The sequence below is a fragment of the Scyliorhinus canicula genome, chromosome 9, assembly GCF_902713615.1.
Source record: "Scyliorhinus canicula chromosome 9, sScyCan1.1, whole genome shotgun sequence".
Taxonomy (NCBI): Eukaryota; Metazoa; Chordata; class Chondrichthyes; order Carcharhiniformes; family Scyliorhinidae; genus Scyliorhinus; species Scyliorhinus canicula.
The window spans coordinates 129,150,886-129,175,245 of record NC_052154.1 but is presented as its reverse complement, the minus strand read 5'-3'; the positions used below and the strand labels follow the sequence as shown (position 1 = coordinate 129,175,245).

The 24,360-nt window shown below is 49.3% G+C and overlaps 1 protein-coding gene across 1 annotated transcript in view; it reads left to right on the top strand.

Annotated features, from left to right (window-relative positions):
- The first annotated feature begins 358 nt into the window (after positions 1–358).
- LOC119971679 (tetraspanin-32-like) overlaps positions 359–24,360 on the top strand; it is a 109,080-nt gene continuing 85,078 nt past the window's right edge. Inside the window, exons 1-2 of the mRNA XM_038807562.1 lie at positions 359–509; positions 8,482–8,596. Coding sequence (XP_038663490.1) covers positions 444–509; positions 8,482–8,596 — 181 coding nt within the window. The 5' untranslated portion in view covers positions 359–443. The remainder of the gene's footprint in view (positions 510–8,481; positions 8,597–24,360) is intronic.

Sequence of the window (24,360 nt, the reverse complement as noted above, 5' to 3'; positions counted from 1 at the left end):
TAACGATGCTGTCAGTCCGGCTGAGTATTTCCAGCATGTTCTGGTTTTATTTGAGCTACCAGAAAGTTGCTACCTCGCCAGACAGCGGCATGGGGAGAAATGTATTCTTTTTATTTGTCCTATTTGTTGCCAGAGATGTGCAAATGGCAAAAGTCGTTCGACTGCAGTGTGGATGGCTGGAGCAAGGGTTTTTGATAAATATATTCACACATGCATGTTTGCATCCTTACATGTATTAAAGGCATAAATATATTCACACATGCATGTTTGCATCCTTACATGTATTAAAGGCATACACCCAAAGCACATGCTGGGCGGGAGGGTGGAAGCTCGAGCTGGGAACCAGGCTCCACTGACACTGAGTGAGTGACAAGCTGGCGAAGGGCAGCCTTGCACAGAACCTCAAACAACTGGAGTTAAAGAAAGTTAACGTAGCTGCAACCATGAGGATCGGGTGTCTGATTAAAAGCACGAAATGCCAGCTCCTGGGCATCAGTCTCACCGTCATGGTAAATAACATATTTGTTCTAATGTTTACCCTAATGCAATTTTAATGCGCTGCGTGGGAATTGAAAAGAAAAATGGAATATGTTCTAATACAAAATTGGATGTTTGCAAGCCACTTCCTTTGCAGAGAATAAAACCTCGGGTGTAATGATGTTTCGGGTGTACGTGATGCTTTTGATGAACAATTAAAAAAGAAAGCCTTATTGGGATAAAGTTTTTTTTAATGTTTTTTTAAAGCCGCCCCATCATGATCCACCCCCATTTCCTCGTGATGTTAATGTTAAAATATGAGTTACCTCAGCCCAGGCCCCAATCCTCGTGTTGTAAAACAGTGAATATCTGCGGGCTGCTGGACTTTGGGGAGGTATCAGAGCTGAGTGATTATTCCTTCATGATGATGCATTATCAAAGAGTGTGAACAGATAGCAGCAACATCGGGTTGTGTTAGTTATACTGTGCTAATAAACTCACAAGATTAAAATTTAGGGGCACTTTTCAGACAACCCACTCCCACTCTGCTGCAACAGTTTGCTTCCCGGGGCCAGCTTTTGTGAAGCATCCCTTATTGCACAATGAGATGTTTTCCACTTCCTACACCAGCCATCTTATGGTTTCTCAGAGTTTGCCAATTTCAAATGCTGTGGGAAACATTGTAATGTTTCATTTATTAATGCCTGGAACATGTGGCGCTTCACCCTTAAATGGTGCGATTTTTTAAAATGCCTTTCAATTAGCTGTCACCAAAATAGGGATAGAGGACAGTACAAATTTCAGTTTCTAATGGGACAAATCCTTTATGGCCTACTTTGCTGTTTATCATCAAGTGACCCGGATTGGACAGTCCCATTTCTTTCAAGAATATCTTCAATTTTCCCCCAAAACATACCAGGCAGATAGGGACAAAAGAGGATCGTATATGCTCGAGGCTCGGGGAAATGCTGGAATATTTAATGAATACTTTGTATCAGTGTCCACTAAGGAAGAGAAAGGATGCTGATAAAATATTGGTTGAGAAGTAGAGATGGTAGAGGTAATGGATCGGGTGAAAATTCATCAGCACTTTTTGCTAAAAAGGCTGGCTGTGCTTAGAATGGATAAGGCACCTGATCCAGACGGTTTGCATCCCATATTAATAATGGAAGTTGGGGTAGTCCAAAGGTGTGCAGGTTAGGTGGATTGGCCATGATAAATTGCCCTTAGTGACCAAAAAGGTTAGGAGGGATTATTGAGTTACGGGGATAGGGTGGAAGTGAGAGCTTAAGTGGGTCGGTACAGAGTCGATGGGCCGAATGGCCTCCTTCTGCACTGTATGTTCTATTTCTATGTTCTAGAGGAAGGGCTTGCTATTATCTTCCAGTTTCAGTCGATATAGCTGAGAAGCTGGAGGATTGGAAAGTGGCAAATGTGATATGTTTGTTCAAGAATGAGTGTAAGGACATTCCTATTAACTACAGCTAGTCAGTTTAACATCAATGGTGGGTAAGGTTTCAAAAACAATTATCAGGGAAAAGATCAACAGGCACTTGAAGAATTAATAAAGGAGAGCCAGCATATATATGCGAACGGTTGACTAATCCAACTTTTTATTAAAGAGAGAAATTTGTTTAGTTCTGCAGAGGAGATTTGCAGAATGGTTGCAGGATGACGGTTTTAGTGACAAGATTAGGTTGGAGAAGCTGGGATTGTTCTGGAGTGAAGGAGATTTGATAAAGGTGTACAAGATTATGTATGGTTTAGATGAGGTAGACAAAGTAAACTGTTCCCATTAGCTGATGGTACAATAACTAGGGGACACAAATTCAAAGATTTGGATAAAAGATACCGGGAGCATGTGAGGAAGAACTTTTGTTTACACAGCAACTAGTAATGACTTGGAATTTTTGACAGGCGTCACGGTGGCACAATGATTAACACTGTTGCCTCACAGCTCCAGGGTCCCGGGTTCAATTCCGGCCTCGGGTGACTGTGCAGAATTTGCACTTTCTCCCCATGTCCGTGTGGGTTTCCTCCGGGTGCTCCGGTTTCCACCCACAGTGCAAAGATGTGCAGGTTAGGTGGATTGACCATGCTAAACTGACCCTTGGTATCCAAAAGGTTAGGTATGTTATTGGGTTATGAGATAGGGCGGAGGCATGGGCTTAAGTAGGGTGCTCTTTCCTAGGGCTGGTGCAGACTCGATGAACTGAATGGCCTCCTTCTGCACTGAAAATTCTATGAACTTGCTGCAATTGAGGGAAGCGGAGATGATTTCAATTTGGATGTGCAATTGATGGAAGCAAACCTGCGTGACTACGGGGTGGAGCTCTGACTGGATTTCCCTGCAGAGAGCTAGCATGGACTCGATGGGCCGAATGGCATTCTTCTGTGTGATTATGACTTTATGACTCAATGGTTCTACATCCACGTTCTTATACCCACACTCCAAAATTAGTATTTATCCTCAGTTTTTTGGAAAGGAAATTTAAGTTTCTCAATTGAAGGATTGAAATTTCTGTCCCAAAAAGTTCTTGGTGTAAGTCATTTTCAAGAACAGTTCATATTTATGAGACAGATACAGTTGTAGCTTCAGGGTAATTTTGTCAATGATAAAGTTAGCAGAGGGCAAAAGAGTTAGCCCAATATGCACCAAAAGCTGTGGAGGAAAGACGTTAAATGCAGATAAGTGTGGCAGTAAATTGGAGAATAATATGGTTATCTAGGTCAGTGCTTCTCAAACATTTTTGATTGATAGACCCTTTTTTCAAATATTGTTGTAATCACAGACACCCCTATCAAAGTTATAATACTATATAATACTTACAATGTGGAAGTGTTGAATGTTAAGAGTGTTTTAATAATGCTTTTAAGAAAGCAGATATTTGCTTCCAAAATTCAATTCAATGTGTGTGCCTGCTCCTCACTGCAAAGTCTGTCAATCCTCAGTGTAATGTTTGACAAAGACACTCATAAATCATTCTCCACTTCCTCTTGAGACCCGTACTTTTTCTTCCCGGCCTTTAGGAAAATCGCACCCTGGAAAAAGTTATATCTTGGTGCCCTTTGAGTTTAAGCATGCAGTGTTTAAATACATTAACTGTACTCCCCTCTGTTGAACAAGGCTAAACTCATCTGATGCCCCCTTGAAACCACGGGGCTACTTGTGATCTTCGTGCCACTCTCAAAACTCCTCTGTGCACACTCCCTTCCGAGGTAAGATAGTCAGCCCACTCTGCAGGACACATACGGAGGCTGCACTCCACCCGTGCTGCCTGGCTCGTACCAAATCTGCATCCAGTAGCAGCTGAATCACTTACTCTTTTTTTTAATATAATTTTTATTGGAATTTTTTACAGAAAATATAAAACATAACGACAAACAATGAAATGCAACAAAATAACCCATAATAACTGTAACACCCCCAGACCGTATCGACGCATGTATCCCATCCCCCACCCCCCCAACCCCAATGAACAACAAAAGAACTTAAAACTAAATTTAAATTAAATAAACAAACATAGTCATCGTCCGCCCCCCCCTCACCTTTTCCCTCCCCCTTACCCCCCTCCCCCCCGGGTTGCTGCTGCTACTGTCCCCGTACCCTATCGTTGAACCAGAAAGTCGAGAAAAGGTTGCCACCGCCTAAAAAACCCTTGCACCGACCCTCTCAGGGCGAATTTGACCTTCTCTAGCTTAATGAAACCCGCCATGTCATTGATCCGGGTCTCCACGCTTGGGGGCCTCGCATCCTTCCATTGTAGCAAGATCCTTCGCCGGGCTACTAGGGACGCAAAGGCCAGCACATCGGCCTCTTTCGCCTCCTGCACTCCCGGCTCCACCCCAACCCCAAAAATCGCGAGTCCCCATCCTGGCTTGACCCTGGATCCCACCACCCTCGACGCTGTCCTCGCCACCCCCTTCCAGAACTCCTCCAGTGCTGGGCATGCCCAGAACATATGGGCATGGTTCGCTGGACTCCCCAAGCACCTGACACGCCTGTCTTCACCCCCAAAGAACCTACTCATCCTCGTCCCAGTCATGTGGGCCCGGTGCAGCACCTTGAATTGGATGAGGCTAAGCCGCGCACACGAGGAGGAAGAATTAACCCTCTCCAGGGCATCAGCCCATGTTCCGTCTTCGATCTGTTCCCCCAGTTCCCCCTCCCACTTAGCTTTCAGCTCCTCTACTGACGCCTCCTCCGCCTCCTGCATAACCTTGTCGATATCAGATATCTTCCCCTCTCCGACCCAGACCCCCGAAAGCACCCTGTCACTCACCCCCCTCGTGGGAAGCGAAGGGAATCCCTCCACCTGCCCCCTAGCAAATGCCTTTACCTGCAGATACCTGAACATGTTCCCCGGGGGGAGCCCAAATTTCTCCTCCAACTCCCCCAGGCTCGCAAACCTCCCATCAATAAACAGGTCCCTCAGCTGTCTGATGCCCGCTCTGTGCCAACCCTGAAATCCCCCATCAATGTTCCCCGGGACGAACCTATGGTTCCCCCTTAACGGAGCCTCCATCGAGCCCCCCACTTCTCCCCTATGTCGCCTCCACTGCCCCCAAATCTTGAGGGTAGCCGCCACCACCGGACTCGTGGTATACCTCGTAGGAGGGAGCGGCCACGGCGCCGTTACCAGGGCCCCCAGGCTTGTATCTCCACAGTACGCCCTCTCCATCCATTTCCATGCTGCCCCCTCCCCCTCCATTACCCTGAATCACTTACACTTGACCACGATCCCCTGGGCAGTTGCCCATCTGTACATCTGGCCATCCTCAGTCAGCACTTTCACAATTATTATCTCCTACCTGTCCATGGAAAAAGCTATTTTCTGAAGAGTTACTATAACCTGTGATCAGTCTATGTAACCCTCCTGGAATCAGCAAGATAACTGCCCTTCTGTACTTGATCAAAACATAAGGGGCAGCACAGTGGCAAGGAGCAGCACGATGGCACAGTGGTTATAATAATAATCTTTATTGTCACAGGTAGGCTGACATTAACATTGCAATGAAGTTACTGGCAACATTCCGGCGCCTGTTCAGGTACACTGAAGGAGAATTCAGAATGTCCAAATTACCTAACAGCGCGTTTTTCGGGACTTGTGGGAGGAAACCGGAGCACCCGGAAGAAACCCACACAGACACGGGAAGAATGTGCAAACTCTGCACAGACAGTGAGCCAAGCCGGGAATTGAACCTGGGGCCCTGGCACTGTGAAGCCATAGTGCTAATCACTATGCTACCGTGCTGCCCACGGCACTGCAGGTTCACGGTACCAGGGACCCGTGTTCATTTCCGACCTATGGAGTTTGTATGTTCTCCCCGTGTCTGTGGGTTTCCTTTGGGTGCTCCGGTTTCCACCCACAGTTCAAAGAAGTGCAGATTAGGTGGTTTGGCCATGATAAATTGCACCTTAGTGTCCAAAGATGTGAAAGTTAGGTGGGGTTACGGAGATGGGGAAGGTAAGTGGGGCTTGGGTAGAGTGCTCTTTCGGGTGGTCGGTGCAGACCCGCTGGGCCGAATGGCCTCCTTCTGCACTGTAGGGATTCTATAATGATTCTATTATTAACTCCCTCAACTCTTTCTGCAAAAAATGTGTTTAATTCAACATTATGGACATCATTTTGTGCAGACAGCAGAGGTCCCACTGCTTGAGTCTACCCCAGCCCAATCCCAGGGCCGTCAACAGAGCAGTCTCAGCAACGCCATTGATTGCTCCTAGTGGCTATTGCTGAGGCAGCAGATGACAGGAGAAAACATCTCCCTGAATGTGGGGTAAGTGAGGTTGGAATGCTGGGGTAGGGCAGGCCGGTCCTGGTATTCGGTGGGTGGGCTGGTGGGCAGAGGAGGTTGTGGTGCACAGGCAGCGCTGTACTTGTGGGATCACAGCATTGCCATTGTGGGTACCCTGCGTGGACTAAGGAGTGCCCAAAGAGGAGAGGCCCTGCTGGAACCTGCTGGGAGGCTGTCAGCTCAGCTTTCATTGGTGGTCTTCCCTCATGGTGGCAAACACCCGTGATGTGGGGAAAATGCCCATAGAGGCAGGAAGAGGCCCTTACTGGGCCACTGAATTGCCCCAATTGGGCTCCCAGCAGGTGGCCAATCTTCCAACCTTCCCACTGCTGGGAAAATGGCATCAAGAAGGCAGACAACCAACTGATGCCTTCCTCTGTCATATTGACAGCTTTCCAGATTCCCAGCCAGTTGCCAAAGGATTGAGAAAAATCAGCCTTTTGTTTCAAAAGAAGTCATTCATTCATAAAGATTACAACTATAAATCTCTGAAAACTACATTTGTTTTCCTAACACACATGTAGGGGGGAATAAATGGTAGGGGTTCGGGAAAAGGGTTGGGAGTGGGACTGGCTAAATTGCCGAGAAACAGGATAGGCTTGATGGACCAAATGGCCTCCTCCTGTCGGTAACCATTCTATAAGCACAAACAAGAATATTTCCGAAAATAAAATTGATGATCCAAGAAAGGAAAGGATCCATTTCTCAGAGGGTGAAAGTCAAGTTTAGGTTTGGGTCATTTGGATTATGGAACGTGCTGAGTTCAACACAAATTCAGCAGTAAATAGTTAATATATAACTAATTAAAATAGATAGTTGAAGGTCAGAATGGAAAGAAGCTTGCTTTTCTTTAACCAATGGTGGGCTTTGTTATTCTACACCACACACTTAGGGACTGAGAGGATGGACAGTGAAGCTAGTTAAAATATTTCAGCCACAGAAAAGCCACACGGGGCATAAAAGATGCTGATTGCCCCAGCCCGAATGTAGAAACCCAGCTGAAGATAGTGACAATGTTATGATGTTGATGGCTTCCCCAGAATATTTGACCGCTCTCGGTTCAAATTGGATGTTCAAATGATCGCATGCAAAAGACAAGGTTTAGTGTTGAATTATCTCTTGGAGACAGACGTAAAAAATGTTCCCAGAATCCTTGCTGAAAAATTGATTGGTTAGCGTCCACAGGCGGACATTTTCTGAATATCAGCAAAGGCCGATAGCAGGCGGGAAAAGCGGCATTGCTTTTTCCGCCACACTGTTCGGACTTAGCTAAAAAATGGCCAGTCCCACGATTGATCCTGCCCTTCCAGCAACTTCGTTTTTTGGAAATCGGGATGCCATCTTTGAAGGTCTCCCCACTGCACAAGTGTTAACCAGGAACCAAACCTCACTCACACGCCCCCCCACAATCGCCCATCGCTGCCCAGGCACTACCCCTGGCACAGCCCCCTCATCTGAGCCCCTCGGAGAGGTCTGCTCGGCAGGTGCATGTCTTGGGAATCCAGTCGTCTGCCCTCACACCAACATAGAACATAGAACAGTACAGCACAGAACAGGCCCTTCGGCCCTCAATGTTGTGCCGAGCCATGATCACCCTACTCAAACCCACGTATCCACCCTACACCCGTAACCCAACAACCCCCCCCCCCCCCCCTAACCTTACTTTCATTAGGACGCTACGGGCAATTTAGCATGGCCAAAATCCACCTAACCCGCACATCTTTGGACTGTGGGAGGAAACCGGAGCACCCGGAGGAAACCCACGCACACAGGGGGAGGACGTGCAGACTCCACACAGACAGTGACCCAGCCGGGAATCGAACCTGGGACCCTGGAGCTGTGAAGCATTTATGCTAACCACCATGCTACCCTGCTGCCCTGAATGGCCTTTCTTTCGTTGGGGGGTGATGATTCAGGTATAAGAGGCCTGATAATGTGATGTTAATATATGGAAATAATGTTACCAACATCGAATGTTTGGAATCCTGTTATGCCACTAGCGGGGGGGGGGGGACAATCACATTACGCTTTTAGGTGGGTGGGAAGCGCGATTTGGACGTCTCGCGAGATTTTACGCTCCCATCGCCAAAGTGGTGGAAGAAGCAAAAAATAAATAAAATATTCCAATATTATCGCTGTCTTGTCATGAGTGTAGTCCTGACTCTCACATCTCATTACCTTCCCCTTTGTTGTGTTTCACACTAGTTCCTTGGAGTTGCAGTTGCTGCAGTGACCTCGTGGACCTCCTTCAGTGCTGAGTTTAATGTTATCCGCAATATTACCATTGAAACCAACCGATACACCAGGTTTCATGATCTTGGTGAGTTAACTTGCAGACAGCTGAAATACAGACTCTTTTTCCATAGTGGCAAAGTCTTTTTTTCAATCCTGATGAAAGTTCATATGAAAGAACTATCACGGTTCTCTTTAAGGCCTATATAAACACCAGAATTTATTTAAAATACTGAGCGAGCAAGATACATTTGTATCTTGACTCATTTAATTCTCATTCAGTACTAAATGGCCTCCTTCTGCACTGTAGGGATTCTATGATAATACTCATGGGATGTAAGTTTTCTGTCTGGAAGGACCTGACATGAAATGGATAGTAACTCAACAACTTGCATTTTCATAGTGCCTTTAGCATCAAAAATCACCCCAGAGAACTTCACAGAAGCATTATCAGAGAAATTTCAACACTGTGGCAAAAGTGTAAATATATGGAAGGTTGGTCAAATAATGGATTTTAAGACAGAATCTTATGGTAGAGAGAGAGATAGAACAAGTTAAGAAATAAATTCTCACATTGGAAAGGATTAGCTACCAGTAATGGACAAAGTGAGTGGCGAATACTCAAAACGTCAGAATTGGAAAGCGGCAGACCTCAGAGGGTTGTAAGCTGGAGAAGGTTACAGAGGTATATGGCCAGAGATCCTGAAAGGGCTTAAGCATGAGGGTGAGAATTTTACATTTAATTTTTAAAAAATTATTTCAAGGGATGTGGCCGTCGCTGGCTAGGCCAACATTTATCGCCCATTCCTATTTGCCCTCAAGAAGAAGCTGCTTTCTTGAACAGCTGCAGTCTGTGAGGTGTAAGTACACCCCCAGTTCTGTCAAGGAGGGAGTTCCAGGATCTGGACCCACCAGAACATAGAACATAGAACATAGAACAGTACAGCACAGAACAGGCCCTTCGGCCATCAATGTTGTGCCGAGCCATGATCACCCTACTCAAACCCATGTATCCACCCTATACCCGGAACCGGCCTGCTAAACAATGACCCCCAGTAACCCCCCCTCGCCACCCATGGACCACCCCCCACCAGTCCCCCCAGACCTTGCCGAAGCCCCCCGCGGTCCAGCGGCCGCGCTGGACACAGTCTGCAGCTGCCACGAATGGTCGGTGAAAAAATATAGCATAAGTGTTCATCGGAAATCGGCCCATTGGGGGCGGTGCATCGGGGAGGGGCTTCCGAAGACGCGCCAATGCCTTTCCAACGGCGTGAACCGCGCAACACGATGATGCCATTTCGGAAGAGGCAGAGACTCGAAAACCGGTGTCAAACCGGTGCCGCCACCGCTTTAGGCGTCGGAAGGGATTCTCCCCCCGATCGCCAATTACGATATCGACGTTGGGCAACGGAGAATCCCACCCCCGGTTCCAACTAAGGTGGTGTGTGACTTGGAGGGTAACTCCATGCATTTGCTGCCCTTTTCCTTTTAGGTGGTAGAGGTCATGGGTTTGGAAGGTGCTGTTGAAAGAGACTAGGTGAGTTACAGCAGTGCATCTTGTAGTCTTTCCCGCCCCAGACTTAATCTGGGTGAGGGCAGGAAGGCAGCGAAATGCTCACCCAGCACCCTCCCACCCAGTTAAATGCAACCCGCCTCCAAGCCCACCGCTAGAGAGGGCAGAAGTTTCCGCCCCCAAATTTGAAAAGGCCAGGTATTCAGTTCCAGTTTTCTTGGTTGCAACGGTTTGAGTTCAGCTCAGGAAATGAGTTTGTGGCATTGAAGACTGAAGCTCAAAGATAACTTTTGCCCCGGCTGCTCAGTAGTATAAAACATGGTAAAAATGCCCATTTGTCATGCCTAAATTGTACAAAAGTTATGCCTGACAATATCTTTTCATCATAACTTCTTAATTTAATCAACTGTCAAATTATCGGTGCAGTTACAGACAACCCGGTGACTTGGCAAAATTAGACAAGCTACATCCTGGTGGCTTTTGTTCAGCAGAGAACGGTTTCTGTTCAGCCACATAGGTTCTTCTGGGTGCAGCGAGCTATATGCAGGGTGCACTCAAAATATTTTCTAATGATATGGATAATCCAGAGTCATCTGCAGCATGGCTCGCCATGAAATGCTTTTATAATCTTATAGAATATAAATGCTTTCAGTTCCAATGAAGCACAGTCTCATACTGTCACATAAACATTCTCCTCATCTTGTACAAAATAAATGCTCCTTGGAATCAGCAGGTTTTGGAATCACAAAAGCACAATACTGCCTGATGCTGGAAATCAGAAATAAAAACAAAGAAATGCAAGAACTACTCAGTATGTCAGGCAGTATCTGTGAAGTTCCAGGTTATGATGATCGGTCGTCAGAACTGAGGAAAGATAGAAACATAATGGGTGGGATTCTCCGTTGGCTGAAGCTGAAATCAGGAAAGGTGGAGAATCAGTTTCGATGCCATAAATGTGGCAGGTGCTGATTTGACGGCAGATTGCAATTCTCCATCACCTGGACAGCGATGTCAATGCGTACTGGGACGCACGTACAGAAGACATCATTTACATATCGTTAGTGGACCAGACCTGGTATTCTCCAGGGCCTCCTCGATTCTCCACCTCTGATGGCCTGCGTTCCCCATGGCGCATTTCACTTGTGCTTTTAAAAATCGTGAATCTGCCATCGTGGCTGATGAGGGAAAGAGAGGCGGTAGGACCGGAGAAGAGCGACTGCGGCGCAGACACTGGACGTGCTGGCTGGGGTGGGCCTTTCAACGGCTGGGGGAGGGGAGGGGGAAGGTGGGGAACAGGCCAAGTGGCCGGGGTGACAGCCAAGGGACTAGGGTGGTGTCCAGGCACGGATCGCCATTACAGCGGCCATCTTGCTGCGCACCCACTGATTACCCACCTTGGTCCCTGGTTCTGCAGAGTAACACCAGCCATATGGGTGCCCCCATCCCCTCACCCACACACCCCATGCCCCCGCCACACCACCGCCCCACCCTAATCCCCTCCACCACCCAGCCACCACCCACCGGCGGCCCACCCAGGGCAACACCCACAGTAGCCCCTGACAAACGCAACGCCAGCCAATGATACACCTGGCATCAGGGATGTGCGCCAGAGCCAGAGGCACCCACGGAGCCGGGCACCCACGGGGCCAGGGTTGCGGGGATGTGGGGTGGTAGGACCAAGCGGGAGTAGCACAGTGGTTAGCACTGTTGCTCACAGCTCCAGGATCCCAGGTTCGATTCCCGCTTGGGTCACCATCTGTGCGGCGACTCCACGTTCTCCCTGTGTCTGCGTGGGTTTCCTCCGGGTGCTCTAGTTTCCTGGCACAGTCCAAAGATGTGCAGGTCAGGTGGACTGGCCATGCTAAATTGACCTTGGTGTCCATAAAGGTTAGGTGGGGGTTATGGGGATAAGGTGGAGGCATGGCCTCCTTCTCCATTGTAAACTATATGCTCAAAGCTTCAGCTCTAACCAGGGCCCGTTGGCACGTTGTAGCCCGTTAGATCTGGTTGGGCACAGAGGTACGCACCATGTTAACATGTCGCCCTTTCAGCCCCTGCAGACAATTGATATTGGAATACAATCAGCAATGGTGGCCTTCTTGCTAGTCGCCGCCACCCTGGGGGATGCCCTGTGGCTGTGCAAGGAGAAGGAAGAAGCTGCAGCAGAGGAGCAGGCAGCAGCGGACCATGCCGCAGAGGGACAGGTGGCAGTCAGCCAGGTTGGAGAGCCGGCCACCCAACAGGCCGAGGGGGAGGAGATGCCAAGGAGGCGCCGCATGAGGCCTCGTGTACCGGCATCGCCTGTCATTGGAGGACCTGCCGGACTGGGCATGCCATTGAAGACTCCGGCTGAGTAGGGAGACATATCTGCAAGATGATGGCACACCTGGCACCGGGGTATGGGGGTAGACACCTGCTCCCGGTGGCCGTTAAGGTGACGGTCACCCTGAACCTTTATGCGAGGAGGTCCTTCCAGGCGCTGAGTGGGGACCTGTCCCAGATCTCAGATATCGGTGCACAGATGCATCAGCGGAGGCCCTATATGTCCAGGCAGATCAGCTTCAATGAGAGCCAGGCCCATCAGGATGCTCAGGAAGCGTGGTTTGCCACCATCGAAGGGATGCCCCAGGTCCAGGGGTAATCGATGCGATGCATTTCCCCCTACGGGCACCTGCGGATGACAGGCCGCTGTTCACAAACCGAATGGGGTTCCAATCGATGAAGGTGCAACTGATATGTGACCATCAGGTGCGCATCATACATGTCTGTGCCCGGTACCTGGGAAGTGTGCATGACTCCTGACACTCGACGATTCCTGACATGTTCGAGACGTCCCTCAGACAGGGGGGGGGGTTGGCTCCTGCATGACAGGGGGGAAACCACTGCAGTCATGGCTTCTGACATCTATCCAGAGGCCACAGACCGGTACAACGACGGCCCTACAGCAACGACCAGGAGTGTGATTGAGAGGTGCTTCGGCATCCTGAGGATGTGGTTCAGGTGCCTCCAACCGCTCTGGAGGGCCCTCCAGTGTGATGCTGAGAGGGCCGCCCACATCGTGGTGGCCTGCTGCATCCTCCACAACATCACGCAGCAGAGGGGCGATGTGCTGGGGGAGGAGAATGAAGGCCAGGCCTTGTCCAACGAGGAGGGCGAGGGTGGGCTGAACATGGAGCCCAGGCAGGCATGGGAGGCCACATGATGTGTGCGCCAGGGCCAAGCGCATGGGACGCTCTTATAGCCTCCAGATTCACTGACTAGGAAGGGGGTTAGAGGGGGAGCACTGGCCCGGGGCAGGGACGCCACATCCCAACCCCGCACAACCTCATTTCCCCCCGGCCACCCCGCCTTCAATACCTCTGTGATAATAATAATCTTTATTATTGTCACAATGTAGGCTTACGTTAACGCTGCAATGAAGTTACTGTAAAAATCCCCTAGTTACCACACTCCGGCACCTGTTCAGGTACACCGAGGGAGAATTCAGCATGTCCAATTCACCAACAGCACGCCTTTCGGGACTTATGGGAGGAAACCGGAGCACCTGGAGGAAACCCACGCAGACACAGGGGAGGTTGGATTCTCCGCCAGCAGGATGCTCCATTTTGCCGGCAGTCCAGGGGTTTCACAATGGGACAATTCCGCCCAGGGAGAATGTGCATACACCGCCCCAAGTGGGAATCGAACCTGGGACCCTGGCGCTGTGAAGCAACAGTGTTAACCACTGTGCTACTGTGCCGCCCACATACACAGCAGGCTGCCACGATACATACCTTTCCCACTATGGGGTGGGGGCCCTGGATTGGCAGTAGCACTGGGTCTGGTCCATGGGATGGGGGATAATTACAACCCGCCCAGCGATGAGCTCTGATGCTCCACATCATATGACAATGTCTAACTCCTGCTCACAATAACACCTTCCACCGTCCACCTGGGTGCTCCCTCCTTGCGAGCTGGCCATTCCATGACATGGTACCAATGGATACGTTGTGTGGAAGTGGTGGGGCGGTTGCAATGTCCAGGGGGCTCAGGCATATGGTCGCCTGAGAGGCTGCAACCCTGTCGTGGGCCACAGCCAGAATCTGCACAGAGTGCCCCAGACCTTGGACCTGCTGATCCATAGCCAAAATCGTCACCCCCCCCCCCCCCCCCCAATGCCTCCACTGCGGATGCCACCCCTGCGATTTTGGCCTGGGTGGCACGCATTGTCACCACCACCTCCTGCTGCTGTACCTGCAGGTGCTGCTTGCTCGCTGATAGCCCTCATGTCGTCCCTCCCTGCGCTCAGGCATGACGAACAGCAGCGGCTGGCAGCCTCCTTCTCGAGCCGGGATACAGGGTGATCCGCCGCTCCCCCACCGTGTCCTGTGAACCTCGGGGCTGCTCTCCTCGCTGCCATCTTGTTGGCTGGGATGGTGTGTGTGGCGGGAGAACAGTTTATACGCGGCTGCAGCTTGTCAGCCTTTGGGTGTCAATCGCTAAACTGGCAAATCCGGCACCATTTCTCATTGGAATTGATTGTGTTCCATATGGCGCCGGTGCTAGCCCCTTAATAGTAACTGAATTGGTCCAGGTGCAGTGCCCGTTTTACTGTCGTGAAAGTCCCAGCGTGTTGGCGTGAAGTCTCAGACACGGAGAATCCCGCCCAATAGGTTTTGAGCCATTGAAAGGGGGGCATGGGTCAAGAAGAACAAAAGGGAAGGCCTGTGATAGGGTGGAGGGCAGGAGAGACGGAAAGACAAAGATTTCAGGCTGCAAAAGCGAAAAGAGTGACAATGGGTATTACAAAGAGAGCAAGAATGTGACCAAGTAGGTGTGAATGGTTACATAGCACCCATCTGAAGGCAACATTAAGAGAGATGAGGAAAAAAATGACACCAGACCAGATGGAATTAGACTAGGTGTTAAATTTAGACTCATGTTGTACTGTATTTTCCTGCATATAAATCACATACATAGAGGTCTACTCCTAAATTATTTACCACATTGTCATAGAAACTTACAATTGTCACAAACGCGGACTACTGCTACCAACTGCCTTCGGGCAGATCAAACTCTTGGCGGTAGAACTTAAAAAATTATGACAGGCTATTGTAATTTTTAATTACGCCCTTGACAGAGCAATTTAAGGGCCCTGGCCCCTCTTTGTGCAGTCTTGGCAAAAACCGACCAGAAGGCGCAAGGATGTAGAGGTGGCCCTTTCGAGGCAGAATGACCAGATTACCTCCCTGGAAGTGGAAATGGAACTGGAGGCCAGTGATAACAAGGCATTAAGCGCCAAGCACGACGATCTGGAGAATCGCTCCAGACGGCAGAATTTGAGAGTTGTTGGGCTGCTGGAGGGTCTGGAAGATCTGAACCCAACAAAATAAATGTCGCAGCTGTTTGGGACGATGATGGGGGAGGGTGAAATGGCTTCCCCTCCCGAGTTGGATCGGGCCCACAGGTCGCTCAGGCAGAAGCCCCGTTCTGATTAACCAACGCGGGCAATCATCATGCCTTTTCACAGTTACCAGGAAAAGGAAAGGGTCCTGCGGTGGGCGAAGGACCGTCGGGAATATAAATGGGGGGGGGGGGGGCACGCCATTAAGCTCTACCAGGATGTGGAAGCGTAGCTGGCGAAGAGGCGTGCAGCATTCAACAAGGCCAAGGCTGAGTTGTACAGGAGCAAGGTTCGATTTAGTGGTGTAACCTTTGTGCCTCTGACTAACTACGAATCGACAGATTACTATTTTGATGCACCGGACGGGCAGGATCATTTGTACAGAAGCATGGACTGGGGTTGGTGATGCACCATCAATGACCACGAGACGAAAATGGTGAAACTATTGAGGCTTTATTGCACAAGATGTTTTGCCTCATGCAGCTGGAACCAGAATGGGAGCAGCGCAGGAGAGCATAGACTTTTATACAGAGCCTGCTGGGAGGAGCCAGCAGGCTGGGATTTACTGTGTTACCTGTAGTACAGTGGTATACCATAATACACCTAGTATGTTACCAGTGGTGTTTACCACAGTTGGGCTAACTGCAAATTGGATTTGTTGTGAGATGTTTGTTGGGGGGGGGGGGGGGGGGGGGGGGGGGGTGATATTTGGCATCTGTTGGGATGCCTGTGATAGCCTGCCCGAGGTCTACAGGGTGGGAATGATTAACTTTGATTTGATTTGATTTATTATTGTCACATGTATTAGTATACAGTGAGAAGTATTGTTTCTTGCATGCTGTACAAACAATGCATATCGTACATAGGGAAGGAAGGAGAGACTGCAGAATATAATGTTACAGTTATAGCAAGGTGTAGAGAAAAGATCAACTTAATACAAGTTAGGTCCATTCAAAAGTCTGTTGGCAGTAGGGAAGAAGCTGTTCTTGAGTCGGTTGGTACGTGATCTCAAACTTTGGTATCTTTTTCCTGACGGAAGAAGGTGGAAGAGAGTATGTCCGGGGTGCGTGGGGTCCTTAATTATGCTGGCTGTCTTTCTGAGGCAGCGGGAATTATAGATAGAGTCAATGGTTGGGAGGCTGGTTTGCGTGATGGACTGGGCTACATTCTCGAACTTTTGTAGTTTCCTGCGGTCTTGGGCAGAGCAGGCTCCATACCAAGCTGTGATACAACCAGAAAGAATGCTTTCTATGGTGCATCTGTAGATGTCGGTGATGGTTGTAGCTGACATGCCAAATTTCCTTAGTCTTCTGAGAAAGTAGAGTCATTGGTGGGCTTTCTTAACTATAGTGTCGGCATGGGGGGGACCAGGACAGGCTGTTGGTGATCTGTATATCTAAAAACCTGAAGCTCTCGACCCTTTCTACTTCGTTCCCATTGATGTAGACAGGGGCATGTACTCCACTACGCTTTCTGAAGTCGATGATAATCTCCTTTGTTTTGTTGACATTGAGGAAGAGATTATTGTTGTCGCATCAGTTCACCAGATTCTCTATCTCAGTCCTGTACTCTGTCTCGTCACTGTTTGAAATCGGGCCCACTACGGTGGTGTCATCAGCAAATTTGAAAATCGAGTTGGAGGGAAGTTTTGCGTCACAGTCATAGGTGTATAAGGAGTATAGTAGGGGGCTGAGGACACAGCCTTGTGGGGCACTGGTGTTGAGGATGATCATGGAGGAGGTGTTGTTGCCTATCTTTACTGATTGTGGTCTGTGGGTTAGAAAGTTCAGGATCCAGTCGCAGAGGGAGGAGCCGAGGCCAAGGCCACGGAGTTTGGAGATGAGTTTCGTAGGAATGATGGTGTTGAAGGCTGAGCTGTAGTCATTAAATAGGATCTGACATAGGTGTCTTTGTTATCTAGGTGTTCCAGGGTAGAGTGCAGGGCCATGGAGATGGCATCTGCTGTGGACCTGTTGCAGCGGTAGGTGAACTGTAGTGGATCAAGGCAATCTGGGAGGCTGGAGTTGATTCGTGCCATGACTAACCTTTCGAAGCACTTCATGATGATGGATGTCAGAGCCACTGGACGACAGTCATTAAGGCACGCTGCTTGACCTTTTTTTCGTCCAGGGATGATGGTCGTCTTCTTGAAGCAGATAGGGACCACAGATTGTTGTAAAGAAAGGTTGAAGATGTCTGCGAATACCCCCTCCAGCTGATCCGCGCAAGACCTGAGTGCTCATCCGGGTACTCCATCCGGGCCAGTGGCTTTCCGTGGGTTGACCTTCGAGGAGGCTGCTCTGACGTCTGCAGTAGTGATCTCAGATACAAGTTCATCCATGGCTTCTGGGGTGGAGGTCTTGCTCTCGCTGACCTCTTGCTCAAAGCGGGCATAGAATGCGCTGAGCTCATCAGGGAGGGATGCGTTGGAGCCGATGATTTTCCCCATGCTCCTTGTGCAGTACGTTAGGGGCGGGGGATCTCTATTAAAAGGTCTGCAGTAAGGCACCGATACCAGATCAGGATTCTGGTCGGGATCGACCAGGCAGTGTTAATATCATGTGGAAATAAGAACTATATTTCCGTATTTCACTCAGTGTGGACTCCCCATGTCCTTATTTAGATGCCATTTGGGCATTTCGGTGTTTGCACTTGTATTTTTATTGTGGGCTTGTAGGATGGGTATTGTTCTTCTTTGTTTAGCTATTTTTTAAAAATATTTTATTGGAGATATTTTCAAATATATTCAGAACATAAACGAGTAAACAATACACAATTAACACCCCCCCCCCCCCACCCCGTACCACACCCTCCATCCCCTTTTTACGCCCAGCTCCCCCAAACCCAAGCAAAAGAACCCACCCCCCACTGAAATGTTAGTGCTCTTTAAAGAAGTAAATTAACAGCCTCCACCTTATGGGGAACCCCTCCTCCGCCCCTCTTATGGGGAACTTTACTTTTTTCTAGTTGGGGGAACTCTGCCAAGTCACTCACCCATGTCCCCATTTTCGGCAGCTCCGGGTCCCCCCAGCTTCTGGGCTGTCAGGGAGGTAAAGACTAGCACCTCGGCCTCTCTCCCCACCTGCACCCCCGGATCCACTGACACCCGGAAAATCACCACCCACAGGCTCAGTGCCTCCTCCACTCCAAAAATCTTTGACATTACATTCACAAACTCTTTCTAAAACCCCTCCAACTTCGGACAAAACATATGACATGTGGACATGGTTTGCCGGTCCCCTTGCACACCGCCCACATCTATCTTCCACCCCGTAACAAAACGGCTCTTCCTGGACCCTATCACTTGAACCCTTTGCACCACCTTGAACTGTATGGGACTCAGTCTTGCTCACGACAAGGACAAGTTTATCTTACACAGAGTCTCACTCCACACCCGGCTTGTATCACCCATCCCATCTCCTCCTCCCACTTACGCCAAACCTCCTCCACTGGAGCGCCCTCCCTCCCCATCAGCTCCCCATATATATCTGACACCTTGCCCTCACCTATCTCATCCTCGGACAGCAGCTTGTCCTGTAGCGTTGGAGTTGCGGGAACGAACCCAACTCCTTCCTCAAGAAGTCCCTCACCTGCAGGCACCTGAACCCATTCCCCTTTGGTAGTAGGTACACCTCCTCAAGCTCTTCCTCAACGAAAAAGATCCTGGAAATACTCTATCCCTATCTGCCCCCACCCCAAAAAGCTCGCCCCTACCAACCAAAACACTGACCTCCTTAAACTCCCCCCTGTCCTGGGTATTGATTGGGAATCCCTCACTTTTCCCCATGTTGAGCTTATATCCCAAAAAAGGACAGAATTCCCCCAGGATCCCCGAAATCTTGTTGAAACCATCAAGTGGGTCCACAATATATAACAAGAGGTCAACAGCGTATAAAGAGACTCGATGATGAACCCCGTCTGGTCCTCCCCTATTACTCCTAGTTCTCTATCTACACGGCCAGCATTATTGACAATAGCTTTGTATCAACATTTGACAACGTTATCGGCCGGTACGACCCATACTGTTATGGGCCTTTGTCTTTCTTTAAAAAGAGTGAGATAGACGCCTGAGACGGCGTGAGAGGAAGCTCCCCATCAACTCGTTGTACTTCTCCACCAACAGGGGGTCCAGTTGAACCTGTCCGGGCCTGGGGCCTTTCTTGACTGCATCGACCCCACACAATCCATCATCTCTCCTGGTCTAATTGGGGTTCCCGGCCCCTGCACCCTCGCCACATCCACCCTCGGAAACTCCAGCTCATCCAGAAACCGCCTCATGCCATCACCCCTTGTCGGAGGCTCCAAACTGTACAATTTCCGAGAAAAAGCCTCAAACACACTAGCCTCAGCCTCTTTGTCCTCACTCTATGCAGCCTAATGGAAATAAAGTCCACTCTAACCACTGCCTTCAATGCCTCGCGCAATGTAACCGCAGAGACCTCCCGCCTTATTATGCTCCACATAGTTCAGGTTTAGGTTAGCCACCCCTTTCTCCTCACAGACCTCCTTATCATCCAATAACCCCAGATCCACCTCCACTGCAGCCTCTGGGAGCTCGCCCCGCCAACCTGCAAGTCCACCCAGTGTGGCAGGTGGTCAGACACCATGATCGTTGAATACTCGGTCCCAACCACCCCCGCCAACAGAGCCTTGTCCAGGAGAAAACTAATCAACCCAGGAGTACCCCCTGTGGACATGCAAAAAGAACAAAAATTCCTTCGCCCTCAGCGCCTCAAACCGCCATGGGTCCGCCGTCCCCATTCGCTCCATGAATCCCAGCAACCCCTTCGCCAATGCCGACATCCCATAAACTGGGGCACGATCAGTCCAACCTAGGATCCAGCACCGCATTAAAATCCATCCCCCCCATGATCAGCCGGTGCGTGTCCAGGCCCAGGATCTTTGCCAGGACTCACCTCATAAACTCCATATCGTCCCAATTTGAGGCATAAATGTTCACCAACTCCAACTTCCAGCTCACCATCACAAACCTACCTCCTGGGTCCGTCATTATGCTCCCCACCGCAGAGGACACCCTCTTATTAACCAGCATTGTCACCCCACTCGTTCTCATATTCAGCCCCAAATGAAACATCTGTGCCAACCATCCTTTCCTCAGCCTCATCTGATCAGCCACCTTCACATGAGTCTCTTGCAAAAACACAACGTCTGCATCCAGACTCCTCAATGCACCAACACGGCAACCTCTTAACCGACTCATTTAATCCACAAACATTCCATGAAATCAGTTGGGTTGGGCCCAGCACCCCTTCCCCTCTGATCAGCCATATCTCTACTTTAACCAGCTCCCCCAGAGGGTCCACGCCACACTCACCAAGGGCCTTCCCAATATGTCCGCCACATCACCCCCAAGCAACTGCGCCACACCAACTCCATTCACATCAGCAACGTCCCCTACCCCCGCTATCCCCAACAGAGAAAACGAGAATGAAAACCACGCCCCCACTAACAAATCCCCCCACCACAACAGATGTATCCCCCACTTCACTCCCGTTAACTAGCGAGCATGGCCCCAGTCAAAGCAACTGTCTTACCCCAAACCCGAACAGGTGCCAAATTTGATGACTAGGGGCTTTTCACAGTAACCTTGTAATGTTAATGTAAGCGTACTTGTAACAATATTAAATTATGAATCCCTCGTACCCCCTCCCCCAACACCTTCGCAAAGTTCTCAGTCAGCCTTGGGCCTTCCACCCCCTCATTCAAGACCACAATTCTGGAATTCTGCCACCTCAACCTGTTCTCCAGATCCTTCACTTTGGCTTTGAGTCCTTTGTTGACCTCCACCACCGCCACAGCTCCTCATCCATCGAGGTGAACTGGTCCCTGTGCTGCGACAGAGCTTCCTCCACCCCCTTCAACTTCTCTCCATGCTCCCGTACCTCGGCCAATATCTTCAACACCGCTGCCTTCACTGGGGCCATCGCCTCCTCCGCCAGCTCTTTCATCGTAGCCATCATCTCCGTACGCATCACCTCCATGTGTTTGGCAAACTGCCTCTCAAACCCTCCGGCCATCACCTTGGTCAAATTCTCCTCAGTGAAGGGCGCGGCCCCATCCAGCGATTGATCCTCCGCTATCTTTCCTGCTGCCGGTTTGCCCCGTTCACTCGATGCCAAACTTTCGCTCGCCCCCTTCTTCCCAGCGTTTTTTTCTGGGTCTTCGACATTCCCCATCCTTATGTCTTCCTGCACCAGCTTATCTGAAAACGGCCCTTGGAACCGGACATTAAACTCCAAAACCCAGAACCACCCAACATGCAACTCCCATCGACGTGCCGCCACCGGGAGTCCTCCTATAACCCAACTAGCACATCCCTGCACACTTAGGACAAGTTAGCATGGCCAATCCACCTAACCTATAACCCAACTAGCACATCCCTGCACACTTAGGACAAGTTAGCATGGCCAATCCACCTAACCTATAACCCAACTAGGACATCCCTGCACACTTAGGGCAAGTTAGCATGGCCAATCCACCTAACCTATAACCCAACTAGCACATCCCTGCACACTTAGGACAAGTTAGCATGGCCAATCCACCTAACCTATAACCCAACTAGCACATCCCTGCACACTTAGGACAAGTTAGCATGGCCAATCCACCTAACCTATAACCCAACTAGGACATCCCTGCACACTTAGGACAATTTAGCATGGCCAATCCACCTAACCTACACATCTTTGGACTGTGGGAGGAAACCGGAGCACCCAGAGGAAACCCATGCAGACACGGGGAGAATGTACAAACTCCACACATACGTCACCCGAGGCTGGAATCGAACCTGAGTCCCTGCTGCTGTGAGTCAACAGTGCTAACCACTGTGCCGCCCTTACGCAGGTTTCTTTCCTCTCCTGATGTGTTTCCCAGAATAAACTGCTTCAGCCAGCATGCACCTCTCCTTTGAGTAGTGCAGGAAAGCTTACATTGGTGCTGGCCTCAAAGTCTGAGCTGCAGCTTCTTAGCAGCACCATGGCGCCAGGCTGCATGGCTTTGTCGTGGAAATGAGCATGTTGCCTGCATTATTTTAATTGGCCACAGGTTAATCGCTCATCGATACCCCAGTGTCCCTTATCAGACCGTATCAAATTTATTGCCCATTCTGTGTAATATATTCAATCCATGTAATTTTTTATTTGTCTAACAAATTCAACTTGGTCTTTCTGCAACATGCTCCGATGTGATTGCTTTCACGAACACTCTGGATAAAACTGTAATTCCTCTTGTGTTTTTGTGATGCTCTCACTTTGTAATCCAGTTACATCCTTCTCTCATCACTTAAAACCTTCCATCCTGTGTAATAGTCTCTCCAGATACACTTTACAGACATAACACTGTTTCTCCAATATACTCCCAGTGTGTATGATCTTTATGCAACACGTTTGTTATTGCTGATAATTTGTAGTTTAACGCATACCAACTTGTGTAATGTTCTCACTGTGTGCATTCTCCAGTCTGTTAAATACTTTCTATTCCAAACTCTCCACGTTTCTGCTCCGTGATAGGGTTGAACAGCATGGCTGGGAGTGAGTACATGGTGCGTTATCTGAGGGGCCCCTCTCTCTCTGCTATCTCTCAGTGACCATGCTGAATACTGTTTCTGGTATCAGCAACTGACACCTCAACAAGAAAAATCACCCTGGTTATTTTTCTTGCTTCAAGTTCTGGTAAATATTGAGCAGAGTTGTGAGATCTGACACTATGTCCTGAATTGTTCACTGCAGATCTTACGAACACTGAAGGTTTTCCTCTGAACTGTGACTCGTGAAAGTGAAGCTTCACATTGAAGTGAATAAACAAATTTACATCATAGATTCTGACCGTCAGAAAGGCCATGAACAGGCGTGACTGAGCCATGTAAACTGGGAAGGTGCCAAAGCCAGAGGGGCCGGATAGCCTTGTTCGGGTTGTAATGCCTGATTGTAATGCCTGATTAAATGTGCACTGGGGATTGCAATGCCTGATTAAATGTGCACTGGGGATTGTAATGCCTGATTAAATGTCCACTGGGGATTGAAATGCCTGATTAAATGTGCACTGGGGATTGCAATGCCTGATTAAATGTGCACTGGGGTTTGTAATGCCTGACTAAATGTGCACTGGGGATTGTAATACCTGATTAAATGTGCACTGGGGATTGTAATGCCTGATTAAATGTGCACTTGGGTTGTAAGGCCTGATTAAATGTGCACTGGGATTGTAATGCCTGATTAAATGTGCACTGGGGATTGTAATGCCTGATTAAATGTGCACTGGGGTTTGTAATGCCTGATTAAATGTGCACTGGGGATTGTAATGCCTGATTAAATGTGCACTGGGGATTGTAATGCCTGATTAAATGTGCACTGGGGTTTGTAATGCCTGATTAAATGTGCACTGGGGATTGTAATGCCTGATTAAATGTGCACTGGGGATTGTAATGCCTGATTAAATGTGCACTGGGGATTGTAATGCCTGATTAAATGTGCACTGGGGATTGCAATGCCTGATTAAATGTGCACTGGGGATTGCAATGCCTGATTAAATGCGCACTGGGGATTGTAATGCCTGATTAAATGTGCACTGGGGATTGTAATGCCTGATTAAGCTCCACCCAATGGTTGAAGTGAAGGTAGAACATCAGGTGCCCAAAAGCGGGTTTGGCACCAGGCAGTACACCCGTCCCCAGTCTCCGGTCTGTTCCCGACGGCAAAAGCCAGCTTTCCGTCCCACTTGGGTGGGAACATGCAACAGCTCAAATGCATTCATTTGAATACGATTAATGGGCTAGGAGCCTGAATCTCCAAACCCCAGTTATCCACCAATCCTCCCAGTGGACACTCCATCGGGTAAACCTTGGTGCAAATATTGACAAGTGCTTTCCTGGCACCATGAACCCCAAGCGGCCGGGGGGAGGGGGGGAGGAAGTTAGCCCATTGCTCATATGCCCCTCTCC